This window comes from Rattus norvegicus, chromosome 3, assembly GCF_036323735.1.
Source record: "Rattus norvegicus strain BN/NHsdMcwi chromosome 3, GRCr8, whole genome shotgun sequence".
NCBI lineage: Eukaryota > Metazoa > Chordata > Mammalia > Rodentia > Muridae > Rattus > Rattus norvegicus.
The window spans coordinates 138,338,489-138,352,866 of NC_086021.1; the positions used below are offsets into that span (position 1 = coordinate 138,338,489).

The 14,378-nt window shown below is 48.5% G+C and overlaps 1 protein-coding gene across 1 annotated transcript; it reads left to right on the forward strand.

Moving 5' to 3' along the window:
• Positions 1-60: 60 nt before the first annotated feature.
• Itpa (inosine triphosphatase) lies at positions 61-11,841 on the forward strand. Its single transcript, NM_001107774.1, has 8 exons — positions 61-189; positions 2,865-2,922; positions 3,019-3,083; positions 3,558-3,631; positions 6,194-6,225; positions 7,181-7,296; positions 9,371-9,447; positions 11,209-11,841. The coding sequence occupies exons 1-8, from the start codon at positions 124-126 to the stop codon at positions 11,315-11,317; spliced, it is 597 nt and encodes a 198-aa protein (NP_001101244.1). The 5' UTR covers positions 61-123; the 3' UTR covers positions 11,318-11,841.
• The last annotated feature ends 2,537 nt before the right edge of the window (positions 11,842-14,378 follow it).

A 14,378-nucleotide genomic window follows, 5' to 3' on the forward strand; every position in this document is an offset into this window, starting at 1 on the left:
GCCTTAGCCGAGCTTCAGGTTTCAGACAGGGCCGGAAACCGAGCTACCTACTTCCGCCTCCAGCCGGAAGTGCCTTCCCGGCAAAGCGTTTCTGGGCATTCTGGACCGTAACCCGCGCTTGCAATGGCCGCGTCTTTGGTTGGGAAGAAGATAGTGTTTGTGACGGGAAACGCAAAGAAGCTGGAGGAGGTGTTGTGGGGATGGGAACTGTCTCGGAGGCGGGTGGAGATTGGGTTGCTGGGCTTTCCTCACTAGGGAAACATCGGGAGTTGGATCCTCGGGGAATGTGGATTAGCCCCTGGCTGTGTTGAAGGACTGAGCTTGGGGTGTTTGACCGTGGAGTGTGACTCCTTGAGGGTCAGAGAATTTTTTTTTATATATATAATTATTATTTTTGAGATAACGGCTCGTGTGGTCCTGGCTAGCATGACCCTGCTGTGTAGTCAGGATTAGCTTTATTCTCTGTTTTCCGAATTCTGGGTCTGCACGCGTGCTCCACCTCACATGTTTTTAGATGAGCTGGTAAAGTCAGTGGGCTATGGAAGCCGGAATAGTGGCATCTGGAACAGAGATAGATCACCCCTTACCCCCTAGATTTCAAACGTGATTCAGACACCTCCCCATCTCAAAAGTAAAGGCAGCGTGTGTGTTTGTGTGGGTGGGTGGGGGTTGATCCAAACTGAGTAATTCACACCTCGCTATGATCCATCTACCCTTGGGCACTTTCCATATTCTGAGATGTGTAATACCTCATAAGAATCGTGACCACAGTATAACAAAAGGCAGGTTAACAAAAGAAAATTGTGACAAGTTTGTCAAAACTTTACGTGCTACAACTTTTAGAACGAAGACCCAGAGATTTATTTAACTTGGATCTAATCCAGGATTTACAGATTGCCAATGAGTGTATTCCTCTGTATTCTCTTATGGCAGAGTTTCAGTAAACCCAGAGTGTGCTATTTGGTGGTGTAGTGAGCTCAAGCAATTCTTCTGTGTCTGTCTCCGCCTCTTCTGTACTAAGGTTACAGGTAGCATGACTGCCCCAGAGTTTTATGTGGTGCAGGGGACCAGAACTCAGGTCACTGTGCTTGTGTTGCAAGCGCTCTTCCCATAGAAGCATAGCGCAGCACAACATCCCCAGTTAAAAAGTCACTGAGTTTTCATATGTCTGTGCACCGCATGCATGTGTGGAGACCAGGAGAGGGCATTGGATTCACTGAGCCTGGAGTTACAGATTGTTGTGAGCCATACTGTGGGTGTTAGGAACCAAATTAGGGTCCTCTGCAAGAGCAAGAGATGCCCCTAACCACTGAGCCATCTTTCTAGCCCCTTGTGTCCCCTCCCCATTTTTTTGAAATTGGGACTCTGTAGCTGAGTTGACCTTGAACTTCTGATCTTCCCCCTTTAACCTGCCTGGGGACAGGATTTGGAATGACCGGTGTGAGTTGCCATACTCACCTGACTGGATACTCAGGAGAAGTTTCTTTCCACCTCTCTGCCTTAAAAACAATATATTTTAAGAGTGTGTGTGTGTGTGTGTGTGTGTGTGTGTGTGTGTGTGTGTTGGGGGAGGGGCATGAGGTCAGAGGATAACTCTGAGGAGTTGGGTCTCTTCTTACACCATGGCTTGCTTGACAAGCTCAGGCTTTCAGGCCTGTGGATGCAGTGAATCCTTTCCTTTTAAAGGTTTATTTATTATATATGAGTACACTGTAGTTGTCCTCAGAAGAGGACACCAGAAGAGAACATTGGATCCCATTACAGATGGTTGTGAGCCACAATGTGGTTGCTGGGATTAGAGCTCAGGACCTCTGGAAGAGCAGTCCGTGCTCTTAACCACTGAACTATCTGTCCAGCCCCGCTTCTTTCCTTCTAAGATAGGAAGGATATAGCCTTGGCTGGCCTCGAACATACAATTTTCCTATCGAAATAGAAATAATAGTCTAATGTACAGAAAGGGGACATGGTGGTACATGCTTCTAATTTTAGCATTCTGGAAGCTGAAATAGGAGGACCTTGAGTTACATAGTGAAAGCTGGTCTCATAAAAACGTGTGTGCGTACGTGCGTACATGCGTGTGTGTGTGTGTGTGTGTGTGTGTGTTGGGGTGGGGCAGAGTGATAAAGTATATGCCTAGCACCACAGAAATACTAAGAAAATAAACTGTATTAAGTTATAATTCTCAAAACAGTAGCTACGCATACCTGGTGGCTCACACCACTCTGGCCCCTGATTTCAACAGGGTTAAAAGTCACTGGGAAGCTAGGGGGCTGGCGCATTCCTGTAATACTAGTACTGAGTTGAGGGGTGACTAGTGAGGGCAGGAAATTGTCCAGGCCAGCCAGTGCTATACTGTGAACTGCAGGTGGAGCGCTTGCTGTACAGTGAATTCCAGGCCAGCCAAGGCTACACAGTTAAAGAAGAAGGATCAGTCGTGGGAGCTGCTGGTCCAGCCTGGCTTGCTATTCTAAGCCGGAAAGCGGTGAATGTCAACTAGGGGGTTAGTGAAAGCACACAGCAGCTTTCTTTGCTGTTGGCTATTCTTGCTAAGCCTTGGTAGAGAATTTGGGACTAGGAGGCCAAGTGCCTTTTTAGAGTACTGAAGGGGAAAAAGTATTCTAGATAAAAGGGTAAACAGGGAAAAAACAAAACCAGAGGTTGGAAAGGATGGGGTAAGAAGAAGGCATGCTAATTCAGTGGGCCTCTGAAAGTTGAGGTGAGGCTTTATGGGTCCAACTTGATAAGCTTTAGAGGACTGATAGGACCCATACCTGATGAGACAGGTGGGTGACACCTCATACAGTAACCGGGAAATGAGGAATTGTTAGCAAATGGTGTGACAAATGTCTTTCATTTTGGAACAGGTCATTCAGATTCTAGGAGATAAGTTTCCATGCACTTTGGTGGCGCAGAAAATTGACCGTATGTTTCTGTTTTGTTCATTTTAAAAAGTGGTTTGATTTGTCTGTCTTCCTATGTCCTGACTGTGTACATCTGTCTGTCTGTTTTCCTGATAAGTGCCTGAGTATCAGGGAGAACCGGATGAAATTTCCATACAGAAGTGTCAGGAGGCAGCTCGACAGGTAGGTAGCATTTGTGGACCACCCCCCACCCCCATCCTGCCTTCCTGTGGCTCCTGGGGCCTGTGCCTTGTGGGAACCGGCAGAGAATAAAATAGTTGTGGCTTGTCCAGCTAGGCTGCTTCAGTGGTAGCTTGGAACACTGCCTGTTCCAGCTCTCACCCTTCTGATTCTTACATCCATACATTCCAACCATATGTTTTCCTTCCACCTAGCCAACCCCACACCCTTGCACTCACACAGAACTGGGAGGAGCACATTATGGAGTCAACCTCCCTAGCTGATTTCCAGCCCTTCACTGTTCTTTGTTGAACACAGTTTTATCTGTCCAGTGCTCTGACGTCCATACCTCTAAACTGAAGACAGAGAAAGCTGAGTTGTATGGCTCTTGATGGACCTATAGCTGCAGATCTCACCCTCATGTAGCTGTAGGCTAGGCCCCAGCCTACGTGACTCAGGGCCGTCTTTGTGTTACAGGTGCAGGGCCCTGTTCTGGTGGAGGATACCTGTTTGTGCTTTAATGCACTTGGGGGACTGCCTGGCCCCTACATGTGAGTACTCCTACAATCACCTCTACCCCTTGTGATGGTTTGTATAGGCTTGGCCCCGGGGACTGGTACTGTTAGGAGGTGTGGCCCTGTTGGAGTAGGTGTGCCACTGTGGGCGTGGGCTTAAGACCCTCACCTTAGCTGCCTGGAAGTCAGTCTTCCACTAGCAACCTTCAGGTGAATTTGTAGAACTCTCAACTTCTCCAGTACCATGCCTGCCTGGATGCTGCCATGTTCCCGCCTGGATTGAACCTGTGAACGTGTAAGCCAGCTCCAATTAAATATTGTCCCTTATAAGTCTTGCCTTGGTCATGGTGTCTGTTCATAGCAGTAAAACCCTAACTATGACACCCTTTAGGAGCCCATCCACCAAAGTCCCAGAATAGTAAGAAGATTAGTTAGCTGACATTATGGGCCATTCACTGTCTTGACATCACCACCAAGGAAGAATCGAGACGACCAAAGATAGGGCTGGAGAAGTGGCTCAGTGGTTGGGAGTTCTTGCTGGTCTTCCGCTGGACCCAGGTGTGATTCTTAGCCCTAAATCAGCTTATGGAAGGAATCTCATGCTTCTGGCTTTCTTGGGCCACCTGTATCACCCCCTCCCTCCTCCCCCTCTCTCCTCCCTCCCCCCCCCCTCTCCTCCCTCCCTCCCCCTCCCCCCCCCCTCTCTCTCTCTCTCTCTCTCTCTCTTGCTTGCTGTCACACACACACACACACACACACACACACACACAATTTAAATATAACATAAATCTTAAAATCAAGAAAACAAGGGGGGTGGGGTGGGAAAAAAAACAAACAAAGAAGAAAAGAGCAGTGTGTACTGGTGCACACCTTTAATCCCAGGAGGCAAGAGACAGGCAGCTGTCTGAGGTTGAGGCCAGCCTGGTTTGCATAGTGAGTTCTGAGCCAGCTAGAGCTACACAGTGAGACTCTGTCTCAAAGAATATCAGAGACAGGGTCCTGGAGGGATACCTCAGTCTTGAAGAGTGTCCGTTGGTCAGTCCTGAGGACTGGAGTCCAGCATCCACATCCAGCTTACACACTCCTGTAACTCCAGCGTCAAGGGATGCAGCACCCTTTGCTGGCCTCCACAGGTACCTGTACATTTGTGTGCACATGCAACCACATACACATGTACACATGCACACACACACATAAGTAAATCTTAAAGAGGGGCTGGAGAGATGCTTCAGCTGTTAGGAGCATTGGCTGCTCTTGTAAAGGACTGGGTTTAATTTCCATCACCCACATGGCAGCTCACAACCATCTGAAGCTTCCTCAACATCCATTTCTGCCTCTGCACGCACCAGGTACACATGTGGTGCGTACACATATATGTAGGCAAAACACTGACGTATATACAAAATAATAAAGGGTATCAGAGGTGGCTGAGGATGTAACTCGGTTGGTAGTGCTTGCCTTTGTTGTGTAGTAAAGGTCTGCGTTCAGCCCCTGGCCCTGCATTACTCACCTGCTGAGCCTGTGTGGTAGTGCAAAATTCCAGCACTTGCAAGATTAGGGACAAGTAGGTCAAAAGTTTTGGGTCATCCTGGGCTACATAGAGAGTTATAGGCCAGTCTAGGCTACATGGGAGTCTATCATAAACTAAGCAAGCAATCAGAGCGATAGAGTTTTCTTTAACTATGAGAATGTGGTTATGTAAGTGAGATTAAAAAGTGGTGTCTGGGACTGGAGAGATGGCTCAGTGGTTAAGAGCACTGACTGCTCTTCTAAAGGTCCTGAGTTCAAATCCCAGCAACCACATGGTGGCTCACAACCATCCGTAAGGGAATCCCATGCACTCTTCTGGTGTGTCAAGACAACAACATTGTACTCACATACATAAAATAAATTTTAAAAAAAAATATAAAAAAAACAAGTGGTGTCTGCTTATTTCAGAGATGAGCTGACATCCTGTTTCGGGAAAATAAAGAGTAAGACTTACAATAAAGACTGCTTACTGCCTGTTTTGTCAGAGCTACAGCGCACACATTTAACGTAGTCTGCGTGCCCCACTGTCCCACCAGCACTACTGTGACTCTAGTATTTTGCAGTTTAGGGAATGTGAAGTGTTTTACCACTTGCTTCCTTGATTTGGCTTTAGTTTGTTTTCTTGAGAGCCTCACTTGAGAGCCTCACTCTAGCCCAGTCTGGCCCGAAACTTGCCCAGGTTTGCCCAGCACTTGTGGTAGTCTTCCTGCTTTAGCCTAGGTGTTTCCTAGTTGCCATGGAGGGTCTTGCCTTCCTTTGCATGTTGAGCCGCCTCTGTGCTGCCTGTCTGGCTCCGTTGTTCTTCTTTTATTAGATACATTTTCTCTCTTTCTCTTCCCTTTCCTTCAGTTTCCCTGGCTCCCCTGTAGCCCCCTGCCCTTCCCTCTTGTCTCCTTTCCTACACTGCCGAGCTATACCCCCAGACTTGTGTTATTTTCTTAGTTTTGACTTGAGACATGCCTTTTCATTCTCTTACGTCTGGGGATCCAATCCCTGTCAGATGTAGGGCAGAGCAGTCGATAGGAGATCCTGCTCTTTGTACCTGACTCTCTGTTCTGTCTTTTGCAGAAAATGGTTTCTGCAGAAGCTGAAGCCTGAAGGTACGTATCCCCGTTGTTCCATCCCAGGGATCTTTTGGGGCTGAGTTTGGGTGTAGTCCCCACTAAGTAATCAGTTTAAACAAAATAAAACAAAAAAACAACAAAAGCAGGCTGGAGCGACGGCTCAGTGGCTAAGTGTACTTGTTGCTCTTGCAGAGGACCTGGGTTCGGTTCCCAGAACTTACAAGTCTGCTTACAACTGCCTATAACTTTAGTTCTAAACAGCCTGGCATCTTCTTCTGGCCTCTGGATGCCAATGGACACCAGTACACACATAAACAACCGAAACACTTATATACATAAAAACAAATTCTTAAAAACAAAACCATTTTGTTTTGGAACAATCTAATGATAGCAAAATATGGAGGCACGTTCCAGTACTAGGGAGCGTCTCACATTTCAGACTGGGCTACAAAGCAAGAATTTTTTTATTTTTTTAAACAAAAATAGAGCCATGCACGGTAATCTAAGGCTGTATCCTCAGAGCTGTAACTCTGAACTATAGGTCATCCTCAGATGTTAAAGGCTAGCCTGGACTACCTGAGACCCTGGCTCAACAACAAAGGCTTGGGAGGAAGCTCTGTTGTCAGAATACTTGCCTGACATGTATAAAGTTCTGGATTCCTTCCCTAGTGCCGTGTAATCCAAGTGCCATGTTGTGTACTTGCTATCCCAGCATTTACAGGGTTGTGGCAGAGGATCTTATGCTCCAATACAGCCTGGGCTACAAAGGCCAAGTTGGGCTACTCAAGACCCCGATCTCCACAAAGAACCTTGTTTTAGTTTGTTTCAGAGCCTGAAGAGAGGCTCCAGCTCCCCATTGAGGCCCAGAATGCAGCCTTTTCAGCCTCCCAACACAGTGCAGTTTGGAGAATCCCTCCACACCCCTGAGTTTCTGCGGTAAGGGCAGGGACTAGACAGTGTGGATTCACTGAGCCTCACTATGTGCCTGCAGGTCTCTACCAGCTCCTGGCCGGCTTTGAAGACAAATCAGCCTATGCACTCTGCACATTCGCTCTCAGCACTGGGGACCCCAGCCAGCCAGTGCTCCTGTTCAGAGGCAAGACCCCGGTGAGTACCCACCTGAAGAGCTGTGCAGGTCACCACAGGAGGCTGTGGCTTAAGCACGTGGCTCATGATCTTCTTCAGGAACAAAACAAGAAGACACTAGAGTTAGCAGTGGCTTTTGTGTACTGTGCTTGCTGTGAGACAAACCTGAACACCACAATTAGAAAAATGTTAGTCCCCAGATCTATTTGACCCCTAACCTTATATGTTTAGATCATGCCACTGTAGGTCCCAGTAAGATGCAGATGCATAAATGGGAGGAATGGCTCTCAAAACCAAAGCTATGGGGGGTTGGGGATTTAGCTCAGTGGTAGAGCGCTTACCTAGGAAGCGCAAGGCCCTGGGTTCGGTCCCCAGCTCCGAAAAAAAGAACCCCCCCCCCCAAAAAAAAAAAAAAAGAACCAAAGCTATGGGCCAGCTGCTAAGACTTGAGACTGCCTTGTTCCTCTGCCAGGGCCTGTCTCCTCCCCACTCGGGTTTTTGAGATAGTCTCAGGTGTTTGAGGTTGGCCTTGAACTTGTGTGGCCGAGGTGGACCTTGAACTTCAGAGCCTATTCCTCTTACCTCCCAGTGGGGAGGGTAGTTCTGTGCCATTTTGACCACTCTGCAATACTCTCATCCCCTGCTACTCCCATTTTTGCTTTGAGGCAAGGTCTGTATTATGTAAGTCTCGATGTCCCGGAACTCACTATGTAGATTAGGCTGGCCTCAACTCAGAGACCACTTAAGCCTCCCAAGTAGGTGTGTGCCCCGTGCCTGGCCTACAGCTAATCTTGATTGTCTCCCAGCCTTTCCAATTTGTTTATTTATTTATTTTGGTTTTTATAGACAGGGTTTCTCTGTAACCCTGGATGTCCTAGAACTTACTCTGTAGACCAGGCTGGCTTTCACCTGAGAGCTGTCTGCCTCTGACTCCTGAGTACTGGGATGAGAGGTGTGTGCCACCACCACGGGGCTCTTCGTGAGCGTTTTCGTTAACACAGAATTGTAAAGTTTTATGGTGTGGAGGTGGAGCCTTTGCATGCTGTGCAGATGTCCAACCACTGAGCCAGCATTTCAGTCCCTCACTTACGCTCACTTGGCCAGTGGCCATTCAGCCACCCCCAGTGTTGCCTATCAAACCTCAGGTGTAGTCGCTTTTCTTGGGGTCCACCAAACCACCAGTAGAGCTAGTCAGGCCAGTGCCCCGTCTGCCTTCCAGTTTGCTCCGTGTCCCTTCAGCCAAGATAAAACCTAGTTCCCCAGTTGGGGCCGTATAGACACTTTGTATTACTCTGTTGGGTTAAAATTCTGAATAGTATTAACAAAAGAAAGCACACAGAGAACACAAAGCAATCTCTTTTCTTTTAACTGTGTGCAGGTGTGTGTGTGTCTATCTGTCTGTCTGTCTCTGTGTGTGTCTGTGTGTCTGTGTGTCTGCCTGCTTGTGGTTATGTGCACATGAGAGCAGGTGCCCAAGGAGGCCAGAGCTATCCCATCCCCTGGAGCTGGAGTTACAGCTAATGTGAGCTGTCAGTGGTCCTTGGGGACAACCTCGGGTTGCTGTCCTTTTGTGGCATTGGTTCTTTGCACGTTCTCACTGTGTAAACCAGGCTAACCTTGAACTCATAGAAAGCCACCTGCCTCTGCCTCCTGCCATCTTGGGTTTTTTTTTTTTTTTTTTTTTTTTTTGAGATAGGGTTTCTTTGTGTAGCCCTAGCTGTCCAGGACTCACTTTGTGGACCAGGCTGGCCTTGAACTCACAAGAATCTGCCTGCCTCCTGAGTGCTTGGATTAAAGGTGTGTGCCATCATGCCTGGCTTCTGATTTTTTTAAAGATAAAATCTTGCTATGTAGTCCTGACTGGCCTGGTAATTGAGCAATCCTCCTGCTTCAGCTTCCTGAGTGCTCTGACTACAGGCTTGCCCCATGTCGCCCAGTTACTGCTCCACACCTTACTAATGTGTCTGACGAATTTATAGGCACTGTGGCTCCTTTGAACTACACTTTGAATAATTGAGGTTCATTCAGATTCACAAACTAGAGAAACGCACTCTAGTCCAGCACATCCAGTTACACCCTTCCTTCCCTTTTCCAGGGACAGATTGTGATGCCTCGAGGTAGCCGGGACTTCGGCTGGGATCCCTGCTTTCAGCCTGATGGATATGAGCAAACGTAAGAAGCCCAAATTTCTTCTCTGGTTCATAGGCTTGGGTCTGTTGCCTGTGTGCAGTCACGTGTACATAGGTCATGCAGACTTCTCTTCCAGCTGACCTGTTTGCACTGGAGTGCACACAGGAATGCAGGTTACCTAGTCCATGGCAGGGCAACACAGATAGCTGGGTTCTGCTCCCAGCTCCCATTTTGTGGCCGGCTGACTCCCATTCTCTGGCCCTGCCTATTGAGATGTATAAGCCTTGTGGTTTTATGGGATGACACTAGCCCCATCTGGGCTGGGAAAATGCACACCTTTGTAGCTCCAGGTAGACACATGAGACCCATACAGTAGAGCATGCTCTCACCACTTCACATTTACCGCGTACTTACACAGAGCCATAACAGGACCAGCTTCCCAGACTGGCTCCCTTGCCAGCACCTCACAGGGTGAGAACACTGCCGCAGCCTTGCTCGGCATTCCTTGGGTGTGAGCAATTTCCTCTGCTTGGATGGTCACAGAGCCCTTGGAATCTAGTTAGATGAGGAACTGAGTTTATTCTTATCTGTTTGTTTATTTTACGTTCATGGGCGTTTTGTCAGTATGCATGCATGTCTGTATACCAGAGGAGCATACTGACCAGAGGTCAGAAGACACTGTGGACCTCAGGGACTGACATTACAGTGTGAGCCAGTTCTGAAGCCTACAGGCAGGATGTGACCTCTCCCCTCTGTGGCAGTGTCTTCACAGTGCTCTGAGGCTGCTGTTTGATCTGCCAGGCTCCATCACTTACCTCATCTTGTCCCCAGAACCTCGGACCCAGCAGAGCAATTTCATCTTCTCTCCAAGCCCATTACTGTGGGTGTCTGTCTTATGGAGGGTTTAAACTGTCTGACTTAATGGGCTGATAAGCTGTAGTCTGTGGCAGCTTTCCTAGCTTTCTCCTGGTGAAAGGCCGTGTGCTGGGGCTCAAACATGGTGTGCTGGGGCTCAAACATGGTGTGCTGGGGCCCGCCTGCTCTTTGCTTGTTCACGGGTTCTGTGTACAGTTTTTACCTTCAGGGGAACTCCCACCCCCAGCCCACAAATAAAATCATTAAGATTTGGGCTCCATTGCAGGGAATCCTAGGGAGGAAGGGGAGGAAGGATTGATTGTAGGAGCCAGAGGGGACAGGAATACCACAAGGAAAAACACAGAATCAATAACCAGGGTTCACGGGGGCACACAGAAACTGTAGCAACACACATAGACTGTCTGGGTCTGAGCTGGGTCTCTGCATATATGTCATGGTTGTGCAGCTAGAGTCTGAGCTGGGTCCCTGCATATATGTCATGGTTGTGCAGCTAGAGTCTGAGCTGGGTCTCTGCATATATGTCATGGTTGTGCAGCTTGGTGTTATTGTGGGATCACAACAGCGGGAGTGGGGTCGCCTCTGACCCTGTTGCCTGCTTTGGGGATCCTTTTCCTCCTACTGGGTTGCCTCATCCAGCCTTAATACAAGGGGATATGCCTCGTCTTACTGAAACTTGATATGCTGTGCTTGGTTGATATCCCTGGGAGACCTGCCCTTTTCTGAAAGAAGAGTGGATTTGGGGGTGGATGGGGGAAGGTCTGGGAGGAGAGGAGGGAGGGGAAACTTCAGTTGAGATGTAATATGACAGAAGAATAACTTTTTAAAAATTGGATTAAAAAAAGATTTGGACTCCAGGGTGGCAGTTGGGTGCCTATCCTCCCAATATCTGGGTTCCCTATTTCCTGAGTGGCTTCTCTTTCCCGTTAGGTATGCAGAGATGCCGAAGGCTGAGAAGAACACCATTTCCCATCGCTTCCGGGCTCTGTTCAAGCTCCAAGAGTACTTTGGTGTGACTGATGGGGCTGGGGACCACTAGGGCCATGGGTGTGGGGGGCCTAGTGCAGGACACCCTGGGAGGCAGGCACTCCTCTGGGTTCCCCCTGCCGGGGATCCGGGCAGCTTCAGCAGCCAGTTCTTGGAGGAGCGGCTGGCTCTACACCAGAGAACTCAGGGCCAGGTGACACTAAACTCCTGCCCTTTGAGATTCAAGAGTTCCCTTTGACCAGGCATGGTGGTGCACACTTTTAATCCCAGAATTCGGGAGGAAGAGGCGAACAGATCTTTGTGAGTTCAAAGCCAGCCTGGTTTACATATTGAATTTCTGGACAGCCAAAGCTATATAGTGAGACACTGTCTCAAAAACAAAATAGAAAAACCAAAACAACAAACAGTTGTTGTTGCAGCCTCTGACTCTGGGATTCTGAGAAAATTTTGGGTGTTCACATGTCTTACCTGGTTGAGGGTTTGGCAAAGCAACACACAACTTTTGATTTTAGAGTGTAACAAATGTAAATTCTGGAAGACATTTTTGTTTCCTAAATAAATGGTGTGTCTGTTTTGAGCTCTGTCTGTCCTTTTAGTTTCCTTTGATGGTGGGAAACCATCTTGAGCGGTGATTGGAGGGTCGGCGGTGTGTAGGACGCTCACCTGCTTGCATAGCTGGCGTTCTCTCTCTCTCTTGAGTTCTGAGAGTTGTCATGGGCTGGCCTCTTTTCTATGTCAGATTCCTGCTGGGGTGCGGGTGGAGGTGTTACAGTGTAGAGTGGTTTCCCCGATCTCTTGGGTTGGCAAATGACCTGAGTTCAATCCCCAGAGCCCATGTGAAGAGGGAGAGAACTGTTCTCTGACCTCCATGTGTATGCCATACAGTGTACCCTGCCCCACCTGTACAAGTAAATGATAAAAGACCCTTCTGTCAGCAGAAGCCCTACAGGAATCCTGCTCAAGCCACCTTGTACCATGATGTGTACTCCCTCTCCCCAAACCATTCCCTGGGAGGAACTTCAAGGGCCAGTGCCTGCCCTGTTGTTTCTTGGTGGGGAAGGGTGTCTTAGTCAGGGTTTCTATTCCTGCACAAACATGTTCAAGAAGCAAACTGTGGAGGAAAAAGTTTATTCAGGTTACTGAATGTTGCTGTTCATCACCAAAGAAGGTCAGGACTGGCACTCACATAGGGCAGGAAGCAGGAGCTGATGCAGAGGCCATGGAGAGATGTTTCCTTGCTTCCCCTGGTTTGCTCAGCTTGCTCTCTTATAGAACCCAAGCCCAGGCATGACACCACCCACAAGGGGCTGAGCCCTTGTCCCTTGATCACTAATTGAGAAAATGCCTTGCAGCTGGGTCTCATGGAGGCATTTCCTCAAGGGAGGTTCCTTTCTCTGCAGTAACTCCAGCTTGTATCAAGTTGACACACAAAACCAGCCAGTACAAAGGGTATACTCAGGAAAGGTGAGGAAAGAAAGCAGGTTCCTGGGTCCCAGGCAGTTCTGTAGCCTTTTCCTTTAGATTTAGGCTCTCAAACTTGGCAAGGTGGCCCTGGGTTTAGCCATGTGGTGAAGGCCTTTCTCCTGACGTCAGACGGGAATGTGGATGAGTGTAGAACACCAATCTTCCCCTCCTGTCCCCTACTGCTTGCCTGTCCCTGCAGTCTGCCTGGTTCTAGTGAGTATGGGGGCCTCTCTGCTCCATGCTTGATTCTGGACACGGCTTTCCCTTCAGGGAATGCCCACGCTGCTGAGGAAATCCAGCCTCCTGCCTTAAATTTAGGGTCACATAGGCAGGAGGGGGTGAGTACACAGGCAATGTGTTTCCTTCCTGCTCAGTCCTTCCCGAATCTCCCCTATGTTACCTGACCCATCCCTATAAACAGCCACGGAGAACATACTGTACCTGATCCCCTAGTGCAGAATTGTATGTAGGCCCACACCCTGCATCTATGGACAGTCCTACCAGTCATCCTAGTGTGTTTGAGTGCCTTTGCCAGCTCAAGTCTAAAGTGGAATTCCTTTGGCTTACATTTCTGATTTTGTTTTCCCAGTACAGTGGGCAAACTCAGTGCCTCCTGTACTCGAGGCATTCTGTATGACCACACCCCCAGCTCTGCCAAGGGCTTTGAGCATTCCTGCCATCCCTGCATCCTTTCCTCTTCTTGCTAGTGTGCAGGGCCGGTGTCCTAATAGTTTGTCTGTAGTACTGTCTGGCATTTACTTTTTATTTTGTGGTGCTGGGAACCCACACAAGTCAGAAAACCGACACTGAGCTGCTGCAGCTACAGCCCTGGGTTGTTACTCTTCAGAGTTGAGCCCATACCCACTTTTGGAAGTGACAACACATTAGATGGATTGGCAGTTGAGGACATTGCAATCATTGTCCTGTCTGTCATCAGAATAAAGGGTTTATTACACAGAGGTAACAACTCACTGAGTGTATCCAAAGAAGCCACCGTGGGGAGTTAGTTCCTGAAGGGTGCAAATGTCACCCTTGCTGTGGAATTTGTGGGTGGGGAGCTGTATGGTTGGGTAAGGCAATTATTACCCACCAAGGTGACTGGGAAGGGTTTACAATCACCTGTGTCTCAAAATGTTATAGAGCACATGAAAGGCAAAACCAGACATTCCTGGCAGCCATGGGTGGTTAATTGGGAATGCCAATGCTAGGAGCGGGTAAACCACACGGACTCTTGAGGCTCCTAAAACAATAAAGGCTTTTGCCACAGTTGCTAACTGTCTTCCAGAACTTAATGCCAAGACCCTTTTGCAGAAGAGGTTGCTGCTTTGGCTGTCTGATTGGAAAAATAAAGCTAGGATTGGGCAGGAATTGTCCCCTCCCTGAGAGTCAGCTCTTGTGGTGTCAGAGGCTGCTGCCAAGGCTGCTAAGAATGGAGCCGCTGCTCAGCTACTGATCCTGCATCACAATGGAGTGCCAGGTGGGATACGCTGGTGGGTATAGTGCACAAGTGGTTGTGAGGAGAACCGACTCTCTGATTGGACTGGAGGCCTGCTTTGCAGGGAGGAAGGTCACATGGCATGGGGAACTTAGATGACCTGTGACTAGGGAGGTCATAGGTTCCAGTGGAGAAGCGAGTGACTGCTAAGGTG

Bases quoted from the DNA above. Each gene is read 5' to 3' on its own strand.
- Itpa (NM_001107774.1), top strand. From the start codon at position 124: ATGGCCGCGTCTTTGGTTGGGAAGAAGATAGTGTTTGTGACGGGAAAC. The intron at 190-2,864 runs GTGTTGTGGGGA...ATTTTGGAACAG, and splicing joins ACGCAAAGAAGCTGGAGGAG to GTCATTCAGATTCTAGGAGA. The intron at 7,297-9,370 runs GTGAGTACCCAC...TCCCTTTTCCAG, and splicing joins TGTTCAGAGGCAAGACCCCG to GGACAGATTGTGATGCCTCG.